Consider the following 19,283-nt stretch of genomic DNA (forward strand, 5'->3'; position numbering starts at 1 on the left):
TAATTCGATCCTATCCACGTGAATTTACCGAAAGACCCAAAGAATATAAAAAGGTGCCTTGCGAGCGAGGGAAAAAAAAACCTCTTGCTGGAGAAGCGTCCACAAAATTGTGATTTCTCGCTTCTCATGCGGCAACAAAGATTCCGTCGCGGTGGTGTGACGGGTCGGCACGCGCGCACCGCTTTCCCGCAGGTCACCGGCTCATATCCATCTTCAAATCATCCCCTCCGCTTAGTCGATCGCCACACCGCGCGCTTAGTCGATCGCCAGGTCGCGCGCTTAGTCGATCGCCAGGTCGCACTGTTGGCGGGGTGGTAAAGTGCCGCGGGTGGCAACCCAGAGTGGCTCCCCCACCCCCCCACTTTGTGGAAGAGCATCGGCCAGAAACGGCGCGGGCAATACATTTTTATTGCAGGGCCCGCACCGTTACCTTCGTGCGCGGCGGTACGCACTGCTCAGAGGCGCACGACTGCCACGCACACCGGCGTGGGGCAGGAAGGGGGGGGGGACCCCCTTGCACAGGGGATTGGGGGGGACCCTCTCCGAAGTTTTTTTTTCTCGCCGCTGCAGAAGGGAGATTATGCGGTAATACCGGAGGAAATTGCTGCTTTTTGCGGGGTGGGGTGGTGGTGGGTGGGGGGTGTGAAGACAAAAAAAAAGGGACCGAGCGCGGTAATTTAACTTCGGAGCCAGCGATGGGAGCTCACCGCGCGAGCGTGCGTACATCCTACACATGTCCCGCGTGTTACGCAACCGCCTGTCTCATATATTATGCCCGGTGTGTGGCGTCTTCCTTTCGCTTGTCTGTGTGCGCGTGTTCGCCTCTGTGTGCGTGTGTGTGCGCGTGTTTGCCTCTGTGTGCGTGTGTGCGCGTGTTTGCCTCTGTGTGCGTGTGTGTGCGCGCACGCGTATTTGGAGTGGTGGTGATGCAGCGGTTAGCGCTGCGCTGCGCTCCGAAACCACGGCGACCCGAGTTCGATTCCCGCTCACGGTCAACACCAGTGACAGTTATCTGAATCGGTTCGGGGCCTCGCTTAGGCCGACTCGGCCTCAAATGATCACCTGCTGCGGTGTGTAAACATTCGCCACGATGGAGACAAAGGCAGCCGGGCGTGGTGCTCTACACCCACCCCCTCACCATTGGAACCTCCTTTGCCAGTAGCAAAATATGATAATTGTTTTTTTACCCTTTCATCTGGCAACAAAACTGACACCTTTTTTACAAGGAGTCATGTTTGCATTGACCACAATACCTGCGGTCGGAATGCAAACAAAAAACACAACTCTGATAATGTGTGCCAATTCCGGGTCTCATAGGCGCTGCTCGCTTACAGCACTTGCCCCATTAGTGTGTTAAGGTTATACGGGGGACCTTTGTCTTTGTGCTCATGTGCAGCTCTTGGCCCACAATCCTACGATGGATCTTTGTTTTTTGTGCACGTAAAGACTGGACACTAACCACTGCGCCGCCACTTTCTGCGGTCAAGGATCACGGCGTAACCCTAAATTATGAACCGCTTTCACAGCCGCCGACAGCAGTGTGTGCACATTAACTAGAAGTATCCATCGGAGGCGTTTGGGCCAAGTGCTCTGAGGGTGCACAAAGACAAAGACCCTCGTGTGCCGTGCCGGCCCTCATAGGTGCGACCCGCTTAACAGCGATCGTCCCTAGAGTCTGTTACGGCGACACGGGGAATCGTTGTCTTTGATGGCAGTGGAGGCTTTGTGAATGCTAACTTGCACTGTCTTCACGCGTGCATGTTCGGGCATGTATGTGTGGGTGTGTGTTTGCACAGATGCAGTGGGGAGCGGTAGTGTAGCGGTCAGCGCGCTGCGCTACGAACCCGACGACCCGAGTTCGATTCCCGCTGACGGCCAACACCGGTGACGATTATATCTGAACCGGTCCTGGGCCTCCCCGAGGTCGACTTAGTCTCAAATGAGTACCTGGTGCGATGTGTAAACATCGCCACTGGGGAGACAAAGGCGGCTGAGTGTGGTGTTGGCCACCCACCCCCCTCCTCATGTGCCGTGCCGGGCTTCATAGATGCTACTCGCTCGCACCACTTGCCCCAACATTCTGTTCAGCCTATACGAGGGAATCTTTGTCTTTGTCTTTGTACAGATGCAAGTTGCTGAGGTCTTGGTTTGTCACGGCGCCAACCTGAAAGGGAAAACCAACCTGGAAGAGACGGCCCTGGGTGAGTGTTGCCGTGACGTCCGCTTGTTATAAGATTTTATTTTGTTTTTGTTTTAATCAGGTTTGAGAACTCCAGAGACCAGGACTCGGTCTCGTGTTAGCAAGCGTGACCTGGCGCGTTAGTCCGCCATTCGGGGCCGACGATTGTTGCTGTGCGGGCGGAATCCCCAACGGAGTAATTTTCGTGGCGTCATTTTCAAAACTTGGCAAACATTTCTTCGGGCCCCCGTTTGCAGGCCACATGGCGGCCGTCCTTCTCGTCGCAAATGACGTCGTCGATCTTGTTAATGTCCACAGCCAAGCGGGGCGGCTCGTAGTAGCGTTATCATTACGGTTAGTACACACCACAAACCCCACCACCACCCCCACCACCACCACCACCACCCCCACCACCATCACCCCCACCACCACCCCCACCACCCCCACCACCACCACCCCCACCACCACCACCCCCACCACCACCACCCCCACCACCACCCCCACCACCACCCCCACCACCACCACCACCACCCCCACCACCACCACCCCCACCACCACCACCCCCACCACCACCACCCCCACCACCCCCACCCCCACCACCCCCACCACCACCACCACCACCCCCACCACCACCACCACCCCCACCACCACCACCCCCACCACCCCCACCACCCCCACCCCCACCACCCCCACCACCACCACCGCGGTATTAACCGGGGCGGCCACTGGAGTTTGAACCGCAAGCCTGTGCGACGACAAGCGCCGCTCACGACTGGAGGCCGCGTCACCGATTGGCGACAGTCAGAACGACCACCATACTCGCCAAGAATTTGGGTGGCGGGGGGGGGGGGGGGAGGGTTCCATCCAGCAGTGGATTGACAAAAGGGGCCTCGCGAGTTAATTCCATGCCCCAGTCAAAAACTCCGTCACAAACGACGGAGTTTGTGACCGCTTGCTTGCTTGCTTGCCACTCAGGAGGGGCGAGGGGGTGAGTGGGCGAGACGTGTTGGCGATTAATGCGTTGACGCGACTGAAGGTGTGCAAAGAACTGACGTGAATCAGCCGTGTAGAAGGTCAAACGTGTTTTTGAAGTCTCACATTTTTGTAATTCCAATTCCACATGGCGATGCATCAACTGAGCACACCCCCTGTGACATTGTCTGAGCTGCTGGTCATTGTTCGGGCTCAGATAGGACTGCTGCCTGAACACCGCAGAGGGTAGCCTGAGCACGCAGAGGTGTAGCCTGAACACCGCGGCTCTATCGAGATGTGTCGCAGGGTGTGCCCCCACTCGTGCGTGCGTGCGAGCATGTGACGCGTTTTCTCGTCACATTAATGCGGCGCTGCGGTGGCTAGGAGATGTCAACTAAGCCGACGACGGCTTTGCGTTTGTTTTTTTAATCTTTCTTTTCTGGTTACTCGTTAGGAGTTTTCTCTTTTCTTCTTTCCCGTGACTCGCTGCCTAACACGCACTCGCACTCGTTCGTTTAAAAATCGGCGCTTCGTGAACGTTTCCCCGTCGCCCCGCGATTGGACCCAGACCTGTGCGAGAACGACGAGATGAGGAAGCAGCTGCTGGAGATGAAGACGCGCCGGGAGAACATTCTCCGCACGCAGGGAAAGCCGCGCGCCTCCCTGCAGCGACGCACCTCCAGTGTCAGCAGCCGAGGGTACGGTTGCTCCCACGCCGCCGCGCCCCGGCCACACCGCTCGGTCACGCCACCCGGCCACACCACCGCTTCAGCCACAGCACCTAACCACACTGCCCGGTCACAGCCTAGGCCGCAACACCACCCCGGCCGCAACAAGGCCACACGGCCACACCACGCGGCGTCCTCACGGAGTTGTTTACCGCCTGACGCTGCCCGTAAACGAACCCGTCCTTTAGCCGCCCCCCTCGCCCGCTGGCCCTGCACGGCCCTGGGCCAGAGCCGGATGGCCTCTGACAAAGCCGGCTAACCGCCCTCTGGTTTCCGGCTGGGCACAAAATGCTGTCGGTGGAGAAAGACGACTCGCAACGCGAGGGGTTCCTGCGCTGGCTCGCCTCAGATTTGCCAGTTGAAAAGGAGGTATCATTCGGTAATCGCCCCCCGCCCACCCACTCTATCTCTCACCGTCTCTCCCTGCGTGTGCGCGCGAGACAGGAAGCTGGAGAGAAAGGCGAGTCTGGGCGAGCGAACGAGCCTCTACCGCAAGGAGCACCAGGACGAGGCCAAGCTGTGGCAGGAGCGGCAGGACATGACGGAGGAGGGCGACCAGGAGAACCGCGACCCTGTGAGTGGCAGCGCGGCAGCCAACGTCGCGACGCACTGCGTTACGACGCACTGCATCGGAATGCACTGCATGGCAATGCACTGCATCGAAATATACTGCATGGGAACGCACTGCACTGGAATGCACTGTAACACACTGCAGCACGCGAGGCACTGCAGTGTTGGAATAGACTGCACTTCATTGCAGTATGAAGCACTGCACTGCAATGAAATTAACATTTTATATAATGAATTAAAACAATGTAATTAATCCGCACCTCAGATTAGCACGGTTGGCTACGTACGCTGTGAAAGAAGTCCAACGTACATGCATTAAGTTCCGTACAATACTGCACAGAGCAACGCAACGCATAGCCCGGAATTTTTTGTTGCATTTGAATGTGATGATTTGATAGCTGTAGAAACAGTGGGCGGCAGGGTGGCACAGTGGTGGCAAACGTGCCTCGCAGCCAGAAAGGGCCTGGGTTCGATTCCCGACTGGGACAACCTTCCGTGTGGAGGTCGTGCTGTGTTCTCCCCCTGTTCTGCATGAACTCCCTCCAGGTAACCAATTCGCCCGACATCCTCTTGCACAAGATCGCCTGAAAGTTAGTCGATTGGGATTTCACACGGAACAACATACCCACCCCCCTGCCGTGCTACCAGAAACCTTTTTGCTAAATATTTTATTGAACAGACGATTTGGGTTCAAGCAGAGGGTAATGTATGGGAATTGACACCAGTAGTGTTGACACAATGCGAAGTGACGATAATAACAATGTACATGTATTTGTAAGCCGCCCTCCACTAATGTCTCAAGGCGCCTTGTAAGAATAAGGAAAGGCCAAGCGAGACAGAGACGCTAAATAGAATACGTGGTTTTAAGACGAGACTTAAAAGTGTCCACGTTGTCGGATAAACAAACTCCCACCGGTAGGGAATTCCACCACCGTGGCACAGCCAAAGCGAGGGGCCACTCACCCCAGGAACGCAGCCGGGATCGAGGTACGCACACAAGGGCCGGAGTCTGCAGATCTTAACGACCTTGAGGGTGTACAGATGAATTAATTCGTGAAAAAATTTTGAAATATAATTACAATGGTTATCACCAACGTTTTTAAATTTTGAATCTGTCTCTGTGTTTCAATAAGGTCTACCTCCCTGGTGTCTACTTCCTTAACTCGGACAACCTTCTAGGGGAAGGATAGGGTGGGGGGGAGAAGTAAAAAGAAAAGGAAGGGGTGAGGGGGAGGGGTGGGCAGATGCCTAAATAAATGATCTTAAAAATCATTTCCCACTGGAGGTAAATCTGTGAAGGGGTTACAAATTTGGTGATATGCTTCTTTCCTGCCCCTTGCTGCCAGAAACTTTGAAGCTCAACCCTTTCTCTTTCGCCCGCCCGCCCGCTCGTTTGCAGAATGTCACGAGGGAATCTCCGAACAAGAGAGACTCCCGAGCGACGGCGGAGTCTCCCGCGCGGCCCGAGACGAACGGCAAGCGCCCATCGTCCGCCCCGCAGGACAAGGCCCGAAAGCGTGACTCCGTCTCCAGCGTGACTTCGCCCGAAAGGGCCGCCAGCGCCACCGCGGACGGAGAGAGAGCGCGACGCGGCGACGCCTCCACCGACCTCGCCGCCGCCGCCGCCACGGCCAAACCCTTGAGCTCGAAAGCCGCGCTGTACAAGGAGGTCACCCGGACGCGCACCTCATCGCAGGAGCCGAAGAGAGAACCGCGCGGTAAACTGGAGAGGGCGGCCACCGCCGGGGCGATCGCGGTGACGGCACCGGCGGACGCGCGCGCTCCTCCCGCGTCCGTGGAGCAGCGCTCGTTGTCCGTGGGCACCGGCGAGGCGGGCGCCAGGGGTCAGAGGGGGGGCGCGGGGTCGAGGGGGCCCAGGGAGCCGTCGCGTGAGAGGGACGCGGGCCGGGACGCCGGCCGGGACGCCGGCAGGGACACGAACAGGGACAGCCAGACGCTGAGCGAACTGAAGCGCGATCGCGTCAAGGACCGTCTCAAGCACCAGCTCGCCGTGGACATTCCCACCGACGAGGAGGACGAGGAGACGGAGGGAAGGAAGAAGAGGCCCGCCGGCAAGGAGAGGGAGCGAGAGCGCGACGGGCCGAGGCAGCGCACCGTCAACGGGCAGTCGAGGGAAGCGTCGGCCGTCTCTTACGACGGGAGCAACAGTGCCAAGAAGCCGCAAGTGAAGCGGACAAACAGCACGTTTGCGGGGAAGTCGAACAGCTGCTGCGTGGTGATGTAGCGGCCGCGGGTCGCGGCGCGGCTCACGGCGCGACGGGATTTCTGCACCGGGAGCAAGCGGGGAGGGCGACGGGACCTCTCCGTTTGGCGTTTTGCACTCGCGGCTGGCGGGTTTTTTTGCGGCGGTCGAAACGGGAGCGTGTGCGCGCGAAGGAAGGTGCGAGCGAGAGAGAAAGAAAAAAAACGAACAAACGTTCACCGGGGTCGGGGTTCCTAGTGCACAGCGCCGGTGGGGCGCGAAATCTCCCACCCCCCTCCAGGAGGTGGTGCATGTACATGTCAGACGAGACGAATGTGTACCGGTCGTGCACGATGAGGGGGAACCTGTTACCGGATTCCGGCCAAATTGACGAGAGCTCCACCGTCGCTGGAATTGTGCCGATTTTTTGCCGAGAGGAAATGGCACAGCCTCCTTTCCCCCACCCCTGTTTGGTTCGTCAAAAAACGAATTACAAAAAAAACTAATATTATTCCTTGCATCCCCAGGGGTAGAGATTTTGAAAATTGGCAATCGATGAGGATTTGTGTTGTCTCTACACTGCCGTTTTTGCTCGTGTATTATAATTGTATTTTAACAAGCACGTATTCATTTTTATAAAAACAATCAGGACCAAAGCCTATTAAATGTAATATATATATACGACAAAGCTCTAATTTGTTGTGGATATTGATTTTTGTCTTTTTTTTTTAAGTTGTCAAGTCCGCTTGTATCAAATGCTGTAGGTGACTGAACAGTGTTTGGCATGTGTTATCTCTCTTGAGACATCTAAGATAGAATCGGTGAAATCCCACCGTATCGAAGGACCGTGAGATATCCGTTCCTTTTCTTTTCGGTCGCAAGAAAAAGGCTCCCCTCGTTCGGCTGACATCGTCGACCGAGTTTGCCTTCTTTACTGGCCTTTGAAGTTGGATTCTGTTTCGCAATCATTTTCAATTGAAACCCCTTTATGATTGTGTGAAATTGGCCGTTTTTTGATATATATTATTTTCCTGCCAAGACCGAGAGAGGCGTTGGATGAACGAGTGAAGTTGGGGGGGGGGGGGGTGAGGCAGGGTCATAGATCTGTTTGTCTTAAGGCTTAAAACTTTTTCGAAATGGAACCAATTTTCGGGTCGCTTAGATCGTGCAAGTTTTCTTTTTTTTGGTTCATAATCGACGATGCTGCTGCTGCTGGGGGACGTGCGATTTTTTACCCCCCAAAACGTGTTCCCAAATTGACTTACCTCATCTGCCATAGTGGATTAGATTAAGATAAAAAAAAAGAATGATAAAAAAAACCCATTGGCTGTAGGAGCTCGCTTTTGTGCACACCACCCCTTTCATACAAGCTTATAAAGCACGGCACTAAATAGTAACGCAAGTACATAAGCAGCTCGTAAATAATAAAACCAACATAAACTTGTTTGTGCCGTCAAGCCAATTTGTTTGAATAAAACATTTCACGCATAACATGTGAAGGTACCGCTACCGGAAAGGGCCTCCAACAGAAGGGGTTCTAGTGAGCCTCTCCAGAGGGCATTTGGCCTACTCTTCCACACTGGCCAAACGCCTTGGGGGAGAGGATGAGTTCTCCTACACTTCACGTCACCTCACGTGACCCCCCGGTCGACTGCGGTGCAACCGCCGACCTCTGAACTGCAAGTCTAGTGCGCTGGACCACAACGACGCGGCAGTATCGTAAAGAAAACGTATTTGAGATGTACGTTATAACTCTTGTTACACTTCAGATGACACCGTGTGTAATGTAAACGTGTAAATTGCGTTTTATTTTGGATCGGTTGGAATAGCGCTTGTCTCCCGCGTGCTGTTTTTCCTTGCTTGCCGCAATGACCTGAAACCCATCTCCTGGGATTGTGTTTTTTTTTGTTCAGTCACAAAGTGGCTCCGTGTTCCCTTGGCTTTACAAATGTGCCACAGCGGTTTTGTACGCGAAGAATGCTTTTGTTTTACTCGCCTCGAATAGACGGAGGGAAAAAAATGTAGAAGGAAAAGCGGGGCGACTTTCTTCCAAAGAACTTCACAATTGTTTGATTGCACAATTGCGTACACCTTAACGTAATTGCACGCTATGTGCTCGCACCAAATGTACAGAATCTATATTATGAATGATTGTCCGTTTATTATATCTGTGAAACCAACATTCCTCTATAACCATCTGTATTATCAGGTGTCTTGATCTATCCACAGCTGGATGAAAGCCTCTTTAACCCTTCTCCATTGCCTGCCCCATGTTTTGCCTCGCCGGGAATTCGAACGGGCAACCTTCGTCGCGCTACGGCGACATCCGTGAGAATTTTTTCTCGGGTAAAAATAAAAATGAACGAAAAAGATGTCTCACCGGGTACAAATCGCAGCATTTAAATCCATCCATCGGCCTATGTGCCTTTTGCGTCAAATGTTTTCTGGTAGCATTTGTTCAACGTAACAATTCCAAATTTCCCGATCCTCCGATTAGCATGGTTGGCTACGTATGGTGCGAAAGAAATTCGACATACGTAGGTACACACTTTGTGTAGCGTTCAAATGCAATTGACGTTCGCAAGATGTTTCACGAAATAATTAAGGGTAGAAATGGGTCTGCCGTTGATCAAGTTTGAACAACCCCCGGGAGAGAGGAGTGAGAGCAACTCCCAAGGCACACAGGCATGGGACCCAAGAGCCACGGAGACAGCTGGGGCAGTACCAACCAATCCCCGTAGTCCGTGGGGCCTGAGCAGTAGTTGCTGCTGTTTTTATTTGACCAGGTAAGGCCCACTGAGCTGTACAGCTCTTTTTCAAATGCGCCCTGGCTGTCACTAATGATGGCTCAACGAAGTGGCTTATCGTGTAAAAAAATTTACAGCAGCCTAATATCCTGATTTGAAGCTTTCGTGACTGCAGGAATCCATACTCTTTGGTTCTTTCGGTAAAGTCACGTGGGTAGAAAAATAAAATGAAAAATAATACATCACGACGTTTCGACCGCAACACAAGCGGCCGTCCTCAGGCGGAAAAAATAATAATCCAGCAGTGAAACTGCTGAATCAGCGAGAGAGCTGTTACAACAAGACGTTATATATATATTTTCCGACTGAGGATGACCGCTTGTGTTGCAGTCGAAACGTCGTGATTTCTTATTTTATTTTTCTACCTACGTGACTTTACCGATAGAACCAAACAGTAAGCAGCCTAATACTCTAAACGCACGTTGATTATAAATGCAGAGGGAAACCCCATAGCACCCGGGGAAAAATCCACGCCACCACGGGGAGAACATTCCAAATATACAGCAGGCGTCAGGGTAGAGAACGAACCCACAACCTCCTCCATACCAGGCGAGGCAGTTAACATCTCTCCATGACTTTACTTGTACCGGTGCATTTATACGGCTAATGCGAGTCGATTCTTTGTTATACCACTCATTTCAAATGATCATCACGTAATTAACTGTTACTGGAACCACGAAGGTGATGCCAACTTCAAGTGGCTCTGACAAGTGACATATATGGTCTTGGACTCATGAACTACAGCGCATTCATAGCAGGCGAGGGGATCGAAGAGACATCCTTTCAAGGCTACATAGTTCTCTGATGAAACAAATTGACAGTATGCTGGATAACAGACCAGAAAGCCTGATAGTTCCATAGTCTGAAGTGTATTTTGAGTTTCTATTTGTCAGGGTGAAAATGTATCCGTCGAATACTTCTCATTACGCACGGGGCTAAATCGTGTCAATTCATCAGCCGTGGTCCATCCACTGCTGGATGAAAGCCTCCCCATACTCTTTACTCTTTGGTTTTTTCGGTATAGTCACGTAGGTAAAAAATTATATTAAATTAAATCATGACGTTTCGGAGGCAACACAAGCTTCCGTCTTCATGTGACTTTTTGTCTCGTTGTCTGTTAAAAACTCTAAAAGATAAGTGAAAATCCTACCCGTAGAGGGCATTAATTCTAGATTTGAAGTTTTCGTGACTGCAAGGATTCATACTCTTTGGTTTTTTCGGTAAAGTCACGTAGGTAAAAATTTAAACAAATTAAATCACGTTTCGGAGGCAACACAAGCGTCCGTCTTCATGTGACTTCTTGTCTCGTCTGTCTATTAAAAACTCTAACAGATAAGTGAAAATCCTCCCCAATCTACCACCAGCCTCTCACGATCCTACGACGTTATAATGGACCTGCACACGGGCAGCTTTGGTTGCTGCATCTCCACTCCGAAGGACCCCTCTCAAGCGAGTTCCATTCCTTGTTAAATGATTGTCCATCTGACGCACAGCGTAGTAGCGTGTATGTGTGTGTGTACACGCTATATATACACGCACACCGTACCGTGTGTCAATCGTGCCCGTGTGTGCACTATACCTCTACCGTACGGTCTGGCAATTTATTTTTTATCTGCAAGAACATGCCTGTAGCAAATGAGTCACGTTTCCTTTGAGCAACGCCACGGTCGTTTTTTTCTCTTTTCCAAGTGTGAAATGAAATGCAATCAAGCTCGCATTAACCCATTACCGTCTGGATATTAATGCGTCGGTGCTGCTTGGGGCTTCGCGTTTAAAAATTGTCCCGTGGGTCCGTTTCAATTTCCACGCCTCTCCAGATCGGCGTTTCTCAAACGTGTTCGGGCCGCGGACCGTTCGGCCGATGCAAACATTTCCGCGGGCACACAACCCTGCCGCCGCACCCCCCTTGGTGACAAGATACATTCACTTATCTCTTAAAATACCAGGAATACGACAATTGTTCATATATATTGGAAAATAAAAAAAAATTTGTAAAGGCAACTACAATGTTTTTGATAATTGTTTTTTTTACCCTTTTATCTGGCAACAAAACTGACACCTTTTTTACGAGGAGTCATGTTTGCATTGACCACAATACCTGCAGTCGTAATGCAAACAAAAAACATAACTCTGATAATGTATGCACTGTCCTTGAAGTTGATTGGTCCACACCCGAGACCGCTTTCCTTAGAGCCTAGTCTCACATGGGTTGGACCAGATGACGCCAAAAGGCGCACAACAATTATTTGGTTCTTTCGGTAAAGTCACGTATAAAGAATAATTCCAGCAGTCACGAAAGCTCCAAATTAAGTTTGAGCGCACAACAATGATTTTGTTAATGGGTTGCATTTAGATATTCGTAGTTTAATCGGGGTATTTTGCCCAACTAAATTGTCTTTAAATTAATTCATGTCCAAAACAAAAGGCGTAAACATTTATTTCCGGATCGACCTGCGTTTTGAGAACCGCTGCCGTCATGAGTCGCGAGGGTGTGGAGCGGTGGCGCGGTGGTTGTCAACGCGTCCCACCTCCGTTCCATTCCCAGCCGTGGCTAACTTCAGTGTGAAGGTATGAGCGGAGCCGGACGTTCCCTGCCCCCACTTCCTATTCACTGAATCACCGATGACCGACGTGATGAAACCCAATAGCGGACATGGCGAGGGGGGGGGCTTCATCCAGAATGAGGAGGAAGTCATAATTGATTTAAGTTGAATGACACCATATACTTTGGTTCTTTCGGTAAAGTCACGTAAAGTCACAAAAATAATCGATCACGACATTTCCATCTCTATCCCACCTGAGGACGATTGCTTGTGTGGCGATCGAAATGTCGTGATCTATTATTTTTTCTACCTACGTGACTTTACCGAAAGAACCAAAGAGTAAGGATTTTTGCAGTCACTAAAGCTTCAAGTCAAGATTTAATGACACCGTACGGGAGGTTGGGTAAATCTGGCCATCGCCTGATGAAGCTGGTTGTAATTACTGGCGAAACGTCGTGCTCAGATTGTAAATGTTGTGGATTGGCTCTCTAACACACCGGTTAGTGCTGTACTAGTATACTACACTATACACTACACTATACACTACACTATACACTACACACCGGTGTGCTGTACAAGTGACGAATTGGCGACTTTCTGTTTATGTGCCAACCCTTACTAGTTGGCTGTGTCGGGTGGTGGCGGGGTTAACGACACATTTATATTTACACGATCTAACCCCCCAAAAAAACCTGTATTATGGAGGTTGGGCTAACGTTGGCCCTTTGTCCAGAATGCTTTCTCCACTCTCGGTTATTTATCCGCACACAGCGGATGGGTTTTTTTTTTTTTTGCCCAGGCACCGATTGCCTCCGACTTGCTCCATGAGATGACCGCTTTCCAATCGGCGCCTTCCAGAAAGAGAGAACGATGAACGTGATAATTCTTTCCGTGTGATAATGTTAATTTTCTTAATTGATTCCTGGATTTGATGTCAATCGCTTAAAATTTGCACCGTCGCAACTGGTCTAATATCTATTTAAATATCTATTTTTATGGCAATTTGAATGCTGCATGTCTGCTTGGATTTTGTAACAATTACGGTATTGTGGCGAGCGGTGATATATTGTGGCATGTGCGCACGTTTTAATAATTCATGTTTTTCTTACCGAGGCGTTTTGTATTGCTTGCTTTCTGAGTTCTGCTGGTGCCAATTATATATTTTCTCGATATTTTGCTTTTTTTTATAATAAAATGAATCTCTATTGACAGTTTCCCTCTGAGAGATTAACAAGTAGCGCCCGTTGGTATATTTACACGCCCAAACAAAACGAGATCAATTCTTTTCCACAGATACAGAGTACAGCAGAACCCCTCTTAACGACCGCCCCTGTTAACGACTAATCGCTTAACGACGGGCCTCCATAGAACCCAACGTGTAGTGTATAGTGTAGTGTATACTAGTGTAGTGTATACTAGTGTAGTGTGTTGTAGTGGAGTGTATAGTAGTGTAGTGTATATTAGTGTATAGTGTAGTGTATACTAGTGTAGTGTATAGTGTAGTGTATACTAGTGTAGTGTGTAGTGTATAGTAGTGTAGTGTAAAGTATAGTGTATAGTAGTGTAGTGTATAGTAGTGTAGTGTATAGTAGTGTAGTGTATAGTGTAGTGTAGTATATAGTGTAGTGTATTGTAGTGTAGTGCCTCCATAGAGCCCAACGTGTTCGCTTACCGACCATTCCCCTGTTCACGACGGGCTGTTGTAGGTGCAGTAAATATTAATTAACGTATTGATTAACCGTGTTTCTTCCAATAGTATGTGTTTATAATGTTAGCATCTCTATGTATTAACATCCATTGTTTAAATATTACGTTTTTTGGGTGAAAAACTGGTAACTTTCAATGCCATCGGAACGAATTAAGCCTTTAACGAGGATATGTTCTGTACTCGCTTAACGACCGGTTTCATGGAATCAATCACCGTCGTTCAGAGGGGTTCTTCCGTATTATTATTATTACTATGAGCAGGACAATCTGTAGACAAATCGGCGAGTGTGACATTTCGGACTGGAACGCGTGTCCATAAAACACTTCTTCACGTGGACGTTTCCCCTCCTTTGGACCCGCACATGAACATTGGCTTAGCGAGGGGAATTGTTGCTTGTTTTGTGCAAGCGGCCACATGGTTCAGCTTACTTGGGGGGGGGGGACGCAGGGTGTGGCAGGGCCTCACAGCAAGAAGAGCTTGGGTTCGATTCCGCGAACTGGGGTGCCTTAGGGGCCGTCCATAAATGACGTCACGCACCTAGGGGGGAGGGGGGGGTCAGACATTTGTGACGATGTGTGACGAGGGGGGGGGGGGGTTGAGAAATGTGACGTCGCATCAAAATGCGAAACTTTAAATAAATAAAGACAACACGTTCTGCTTAATTGAATAGACTTCTTAATAAATGTTTTCTCCTACAACATCAGAGTGCAGCGCCATATTAAATACGCACTACAATGACAATAGTTTAAAGCGATTTGAAGCATGTTTTTTGGGGGGGGGGGGGTAGAGCTTTGTGAGGTCATATTTGAGGGGGGGGGTCTGACTTTTTGTGACGTCGTGTGACGTAAGGGGGGGGGGTGGTCAAAAATCGTCCAAAAACGCGTGACGTCATTTATGGACGGCCCCTTACTGTGTGGAGTTTGTGATGCCCTCCTCCTGTTCCGCATTGGTTTGTTCTGGGTGCTCTGGTCTCCTCCAGAAGCTAAACGTGAGCCCGATGCAAATGCTGTTGGCCAAATAGCGCGATGCTAATAATGACTTGCAAATGACACACACACACAAATGTGGGTTACACGTAGCAACATTGCCCCCTTCTGTTGAAATTTGACAGGACATCTGAAAAAAGGTGCTTGAAACTTTTAGGATTTTCTGGTTAAACAAGCAAAATAAAAACGAGCCAATAATATTATGAAGGTGGCCTAGGTGCAGGGGTCGACAACCAACATAACAATTAGAGATTTTCCGATTTAAAGCTTTCGTGACTGCAGGGATTCATCTTCTTGGTTCTTTCGGTAAAGTCACGTAGAAGGGAGATAATAAAATAATAAAAACTAAAACATAATAAAATAATAAATTTAATGTTTTATTATAAATAAAATGTATTATTTTATTATGTTTTATTTGTATTATTTTATTATCTCCCTTCTACGTGACTTTACCGAAAGAACCAAGAAGAACAATTAGAGACTTCTAGATTTGAAGTTTTCGTGACTGCAAGGGTCCATACTCTTTGGTTTTTTCGGTAAAGTCACGTAGGTAAAAAAAATAAATTAAAATAAATTAAATCACGACGTTGCGGAGGCAACACAAGAAGACGTCGTGATTTAATTTATTTGTATTTTATGTTTTTACCTGCGTGACTTTACCGAAAAAAACAAATAGAATTAGAGACTTTTTTTTCGAATTCGGCGCAAAACTCAATCTTTCAAGAGCCGCAATGCATGGGGAGCGGTCGTGTAGCAGGTTAGCGCGCTGTGCTACAAACCCGGCGACCCGAGTTTGATTCCCGCTCAAGGCCAACACCAATGACGATTATGTGAACCGGTCATGGGCCTCCCCTAGGTCGACTCAGCCTCAAATGAGTACCTGATGCGGTGTGTGAACATCGCCACTGGGGAGACAAATGCAGTTGCCGGGCATGATGTTAACCACCCACAACCTCGTGTACCGTGCCGGCCTTCAGAGGTGCTCGCTAACAGCACTTGCCCCAACGAACTGTTCAGGCTATACGGGGGATCTTTGTCTTTGTTTTTACACACATGTCACGAAGCAGTCGGTAACGAGCCACTCCGGAGCCGCAGGTTGCTGACCCCTGGACTGAGGGCATTTTGGCCAACTCTTAAACACTGCATTTTTTCAACTTTTCTTGCTGTGGTTTTCACACCTGATGGAAACGTCGTGAGAATTGTATTGTTTTTTTCATTGTATTATTTCCCTTCTACGTGACTTTACCGAAAGAACCAAGAATATATATCTTAAACACCGGTTCGACATGCACGGAAGGGGTGGGAGTTACCCACACTTTACCTCACCGCACGCAACCTGCTTATTTTAAGTAACTGCTTACCATTGTATTTATTCAAATAGAAAAAAAAATCTGTTTTAAATAAATACTCACTTCGAATGGAATTTGTTTCAGGATGAGAAACTGCCGATAAACGGTAGTAAAATTTAAAATAATAGGTTTGAACGGTGTAATATATACATATAAACGCATGCCATGTAACGTTTATATTAAATTCACAATCCCGCTTTCAAAGAGAGCCATATTCCGTTATTTTTTGGGGATAAGTTGTAGTGAATGGTGGGACATTCGCATCTGAAACATGTTTAGTGTGGAATTTGATCAAGCTATGACTGGGATTGTACAAATTCCATCAACATTGTCTGTGCAAAGATTAATATAATATGCCTTCAGAGGGCTTCAAAGGGTATGAATGGTGAGTATAAAAATGGTATTTGAGGTATTTTAAATAACACAATCTGAATAGTTTTATTATTATTTAAAATATACTGTTATGTGACAATAGAGCAAGAGATTTAGACATTTTATTTTACTTTTATCTTGTTTTACTTTTTTTTTCAGCCAACTGATATCGATTAAAATTGCAAAAAGCCATAATGCGGAATCAATACATTTGAGACGAAAAGATGTTTTTTTTTGTTATGTTTGTGATTTCAGGTGTTCTTTTTTTTATCATTTATGTTTTGTGTTGCTATTGTACTTGCATAACACGCACTTTTGTATTTAGTCAGGGTCGTGTTATCCAATAGGCAGAGTAGTTGGCACTGAGTCTAGGGCCTAGAAATTTTTTTTTTTACCATGTTCTATTGTTTGTATGATAACAAATTTTTACCAAAATATCTTCTTCAATAAATATGTATGGCAATAATAGGCACAGTGTATATACAGAAGCAGAGTCGATCCTTTTTTTTCATAAGGTAAACACCGGAGATGCACCTTTTCGAGATTGTTTTAATTGCAAAATTATCAATAACTTCAAATGGCGTCTTTCGCACAATCTCATTCTCAATAGAGAGCAATGCAAAGGGAAGACACGCGGCGTTGTTGACCTATGGTTGATCTGAGACGTTTTTTTTATCAGCTTTAGCAACTGACAGCCCCGGTTGTAACATGGGGCTGCATCGACTGTAACACATTCCTGCGGAGGGAGCTGGTAGGAACGTTGGGTTGCTCGGTCAATGGCCAGGGTCAACGGCGGCGTGGTGTATTCCGCAAATATGGCCGACTGTGAGGGCGGGCACAAGCCGGCGTGAGTAGGTTAAACGTTGAGTTTTATAAGGGCACCACGGGGTGACCAGCCCCTCCCCACCCAGCCCCACCCAGCCCCTCCCCACCCTTCCCACCCACCACCTCTCCACCCTCCCCTCTCCACCCAGCCCCACCCCTCCCATTTTTGGATGCACGACGAACGGACGGACACAATAATCCCCTGTGGGCTGGTGGAACCAGGTGGTTCCTACCAGTATAAATGTATCACTGAAGGCCTTCAAAACAGAAGTGCCTAGGGCCTACACGAACCTTAATGTGGACCCTGGGTCACTCTTGCAAATTAAACTATCCTGGTGAAACTGTGAATCTTCAGTTCTCACCCTGTGAGATACAACGGAAGTTTTAAAATAATTTCAAGAGGGTTGTTGAACAATATTTTGCAAGTGAGACATGGAAATGTATTATTTATTTTCAATTACAATAGTGATAGTTGTGTGCAGCTATTTCTCAAGCCAACACTGCAGGAAGTCCCCCCGCCCGCCCCTCTCACCCTGTTGTCAGCTATTGTGGTTTAAAAAAAAAATCACCATGGTCAATGTGAGTTGGTCAAGGAGGACTTAGAACTCGTTCAGATGTCACCCGCCGCTTGATATTAATCGTGGATGGGAATCGAACTGTGGTGGCAGGGCTTACAGCGCCACCAACCCACGGCAATATTTGTTCGCACAGCTGTATATAAAACGCAGCGGTGTTTAGTTATATTTACATGTGAGATTTTGGCTGACACTTGCACAAAATTTAACAATTATATGTCAGGTCCTTTGCACGAGTTGGCATTTCGTTTCTGCATTCATAACTCCCTGCAGACATTACCATTTTGGCTGCAGTTCAGTTTGAGAGTCGAAGATGAGGACGTCATTGCGGCCAAAGCCGTCGCGACATGCCACGACACCTCATCGCCAACGCGGTTAACCCTCTGCCTTATCCCGCAGCTGCTGCACAGTAGACAAGCGATCTTCACGATCTGCCCTAACAGCCTCCCACCATTCGCCCTTAGGTCTTCTCTTCCCCTTGGTGGCCAGACAAGTGGAGACAAATCCAATCCCGGTCTCAAAAACCGGCCCTCCTCCGTCATCTGCACGTCCTACCCAGCGTAGTATTTTTTTGCTATATCATATCGATACAATGCTTAGCTTCCTAGTACCGTGCGATACAATAATATTTAGAATTAGCTTAAAAATGCGGCAGCATCTCAAGACTTTGTATCAAAAGAGTGCATTTATTATATCAGTCGTGTCAAGGGAATAAATGATTATCCAGAGCCTGCAATTCAACAAGGGCAGGACGTCGACAACAACCAAGGCTTTCGCAAAAAGCCTTGGTTGCTGGAGCAGAGAGAGAAGGGATGGGAGCAGAGTGAGATGAGAAAGAGGGAAGATGTGGGCCGGAATGAGTCTATGGAAGATATTAAAGATGGAGAGTGCCATCCTGAAATTGATCTGGATTGGGAACCAGTGGAGAGATGCAACAAGCACGGCTATTTATAAACAAAAAAAAATAGTTGATGTTTTTGATGAATGGATAAATAACGTTTTCAATTTCCCAAGAAAGCCTCTCTTGAGAGTTTCAGCAGTTCTTTTTTTTTAAGTCTGGAGTGCCCTCCATGAATTCCATATTAATTCGTATTTGGAATGTGGCACCCATTCATCAAGTTAGTACGTTGCTCAAACGCACACTGACGCCCTTTCAATCCAGGGGTTGGGCAATTGAGCCACACCGCTGATGGGGGCCTGTTCCAGTCACCACACGCCCTGTAAGCAGACGATCATTACGCTGTAGCATGAGCAGACAAGCCCCCCAGACTTTTAAAGTAAAACAGACGACATTGCTACCGTGCCAAAACTCGCATAAGTTTCAGGCTTTATCCGTTTACATTTGACGTTAATGGAGATCGTGCGTGTATTAATTTAGATTTATATATTTGTTGTACTTTTAATGTTTCATTTCTGCTCAGTAAATGATAGTCGTTTATCCTCCCCAAAAATGTGAAGTCTTCTGG

The 19,283-nt window shown here is 48.5% G+C and overlaps 1 protein-coding gene across 1 annotated transcript in view; it reads left to right on the forward strand.

The window, feature by feature from the left end:
• LOC133355868 (protein phosphatase 1 regulatory subunit 16A-like) overlaps positions 1-11,460 on the forward strand; it is a 134,239-nt gene extending 122,779 nt beyond the window's left edge. Inside the window, exons 9-12 of the mRNA XM_061573281.1 lie at positions 2,126-2,201; positions 3,720-3,849; positions 4,324-4,453; positions 5,849-11,460. Of these exons, the coding sequence (XP_061429265.1) occupies positions 2,126-2,201; positions 3,720-3,849; positions 4,324-4,453; positions 5,849-6,694 (1,182 nt within the window). The 3' untranslated portion in view covers positions 6,695-11,460. The remainder of the gene's footprint in view (positions 1-2,125; positions 2,202-3,719; positions 3,850-4,323; positions 4,454-5,848) is intronic.
• The last annotated feature ends 7,823 nt before the right edge of the window (positions 11,461-19,283 follow it).

The sequence above is a fragment of the Lethenteron reissneri genome, chromosome 52 (assembly GCF_015708825.2).
Source record: "Lethenteron reissneri isolate LAM-NWPU_2019-01 chromosome 52, ASM1570882v1, whole genome shotgun sequence".
NCBI classification, from domain to species: Eukaryota; Metazoa; Chordata; class Hyperoartia; order Petromyzontiformes; family Petromyzontidae; genus Lethenteron; species Lethenteron reissneri.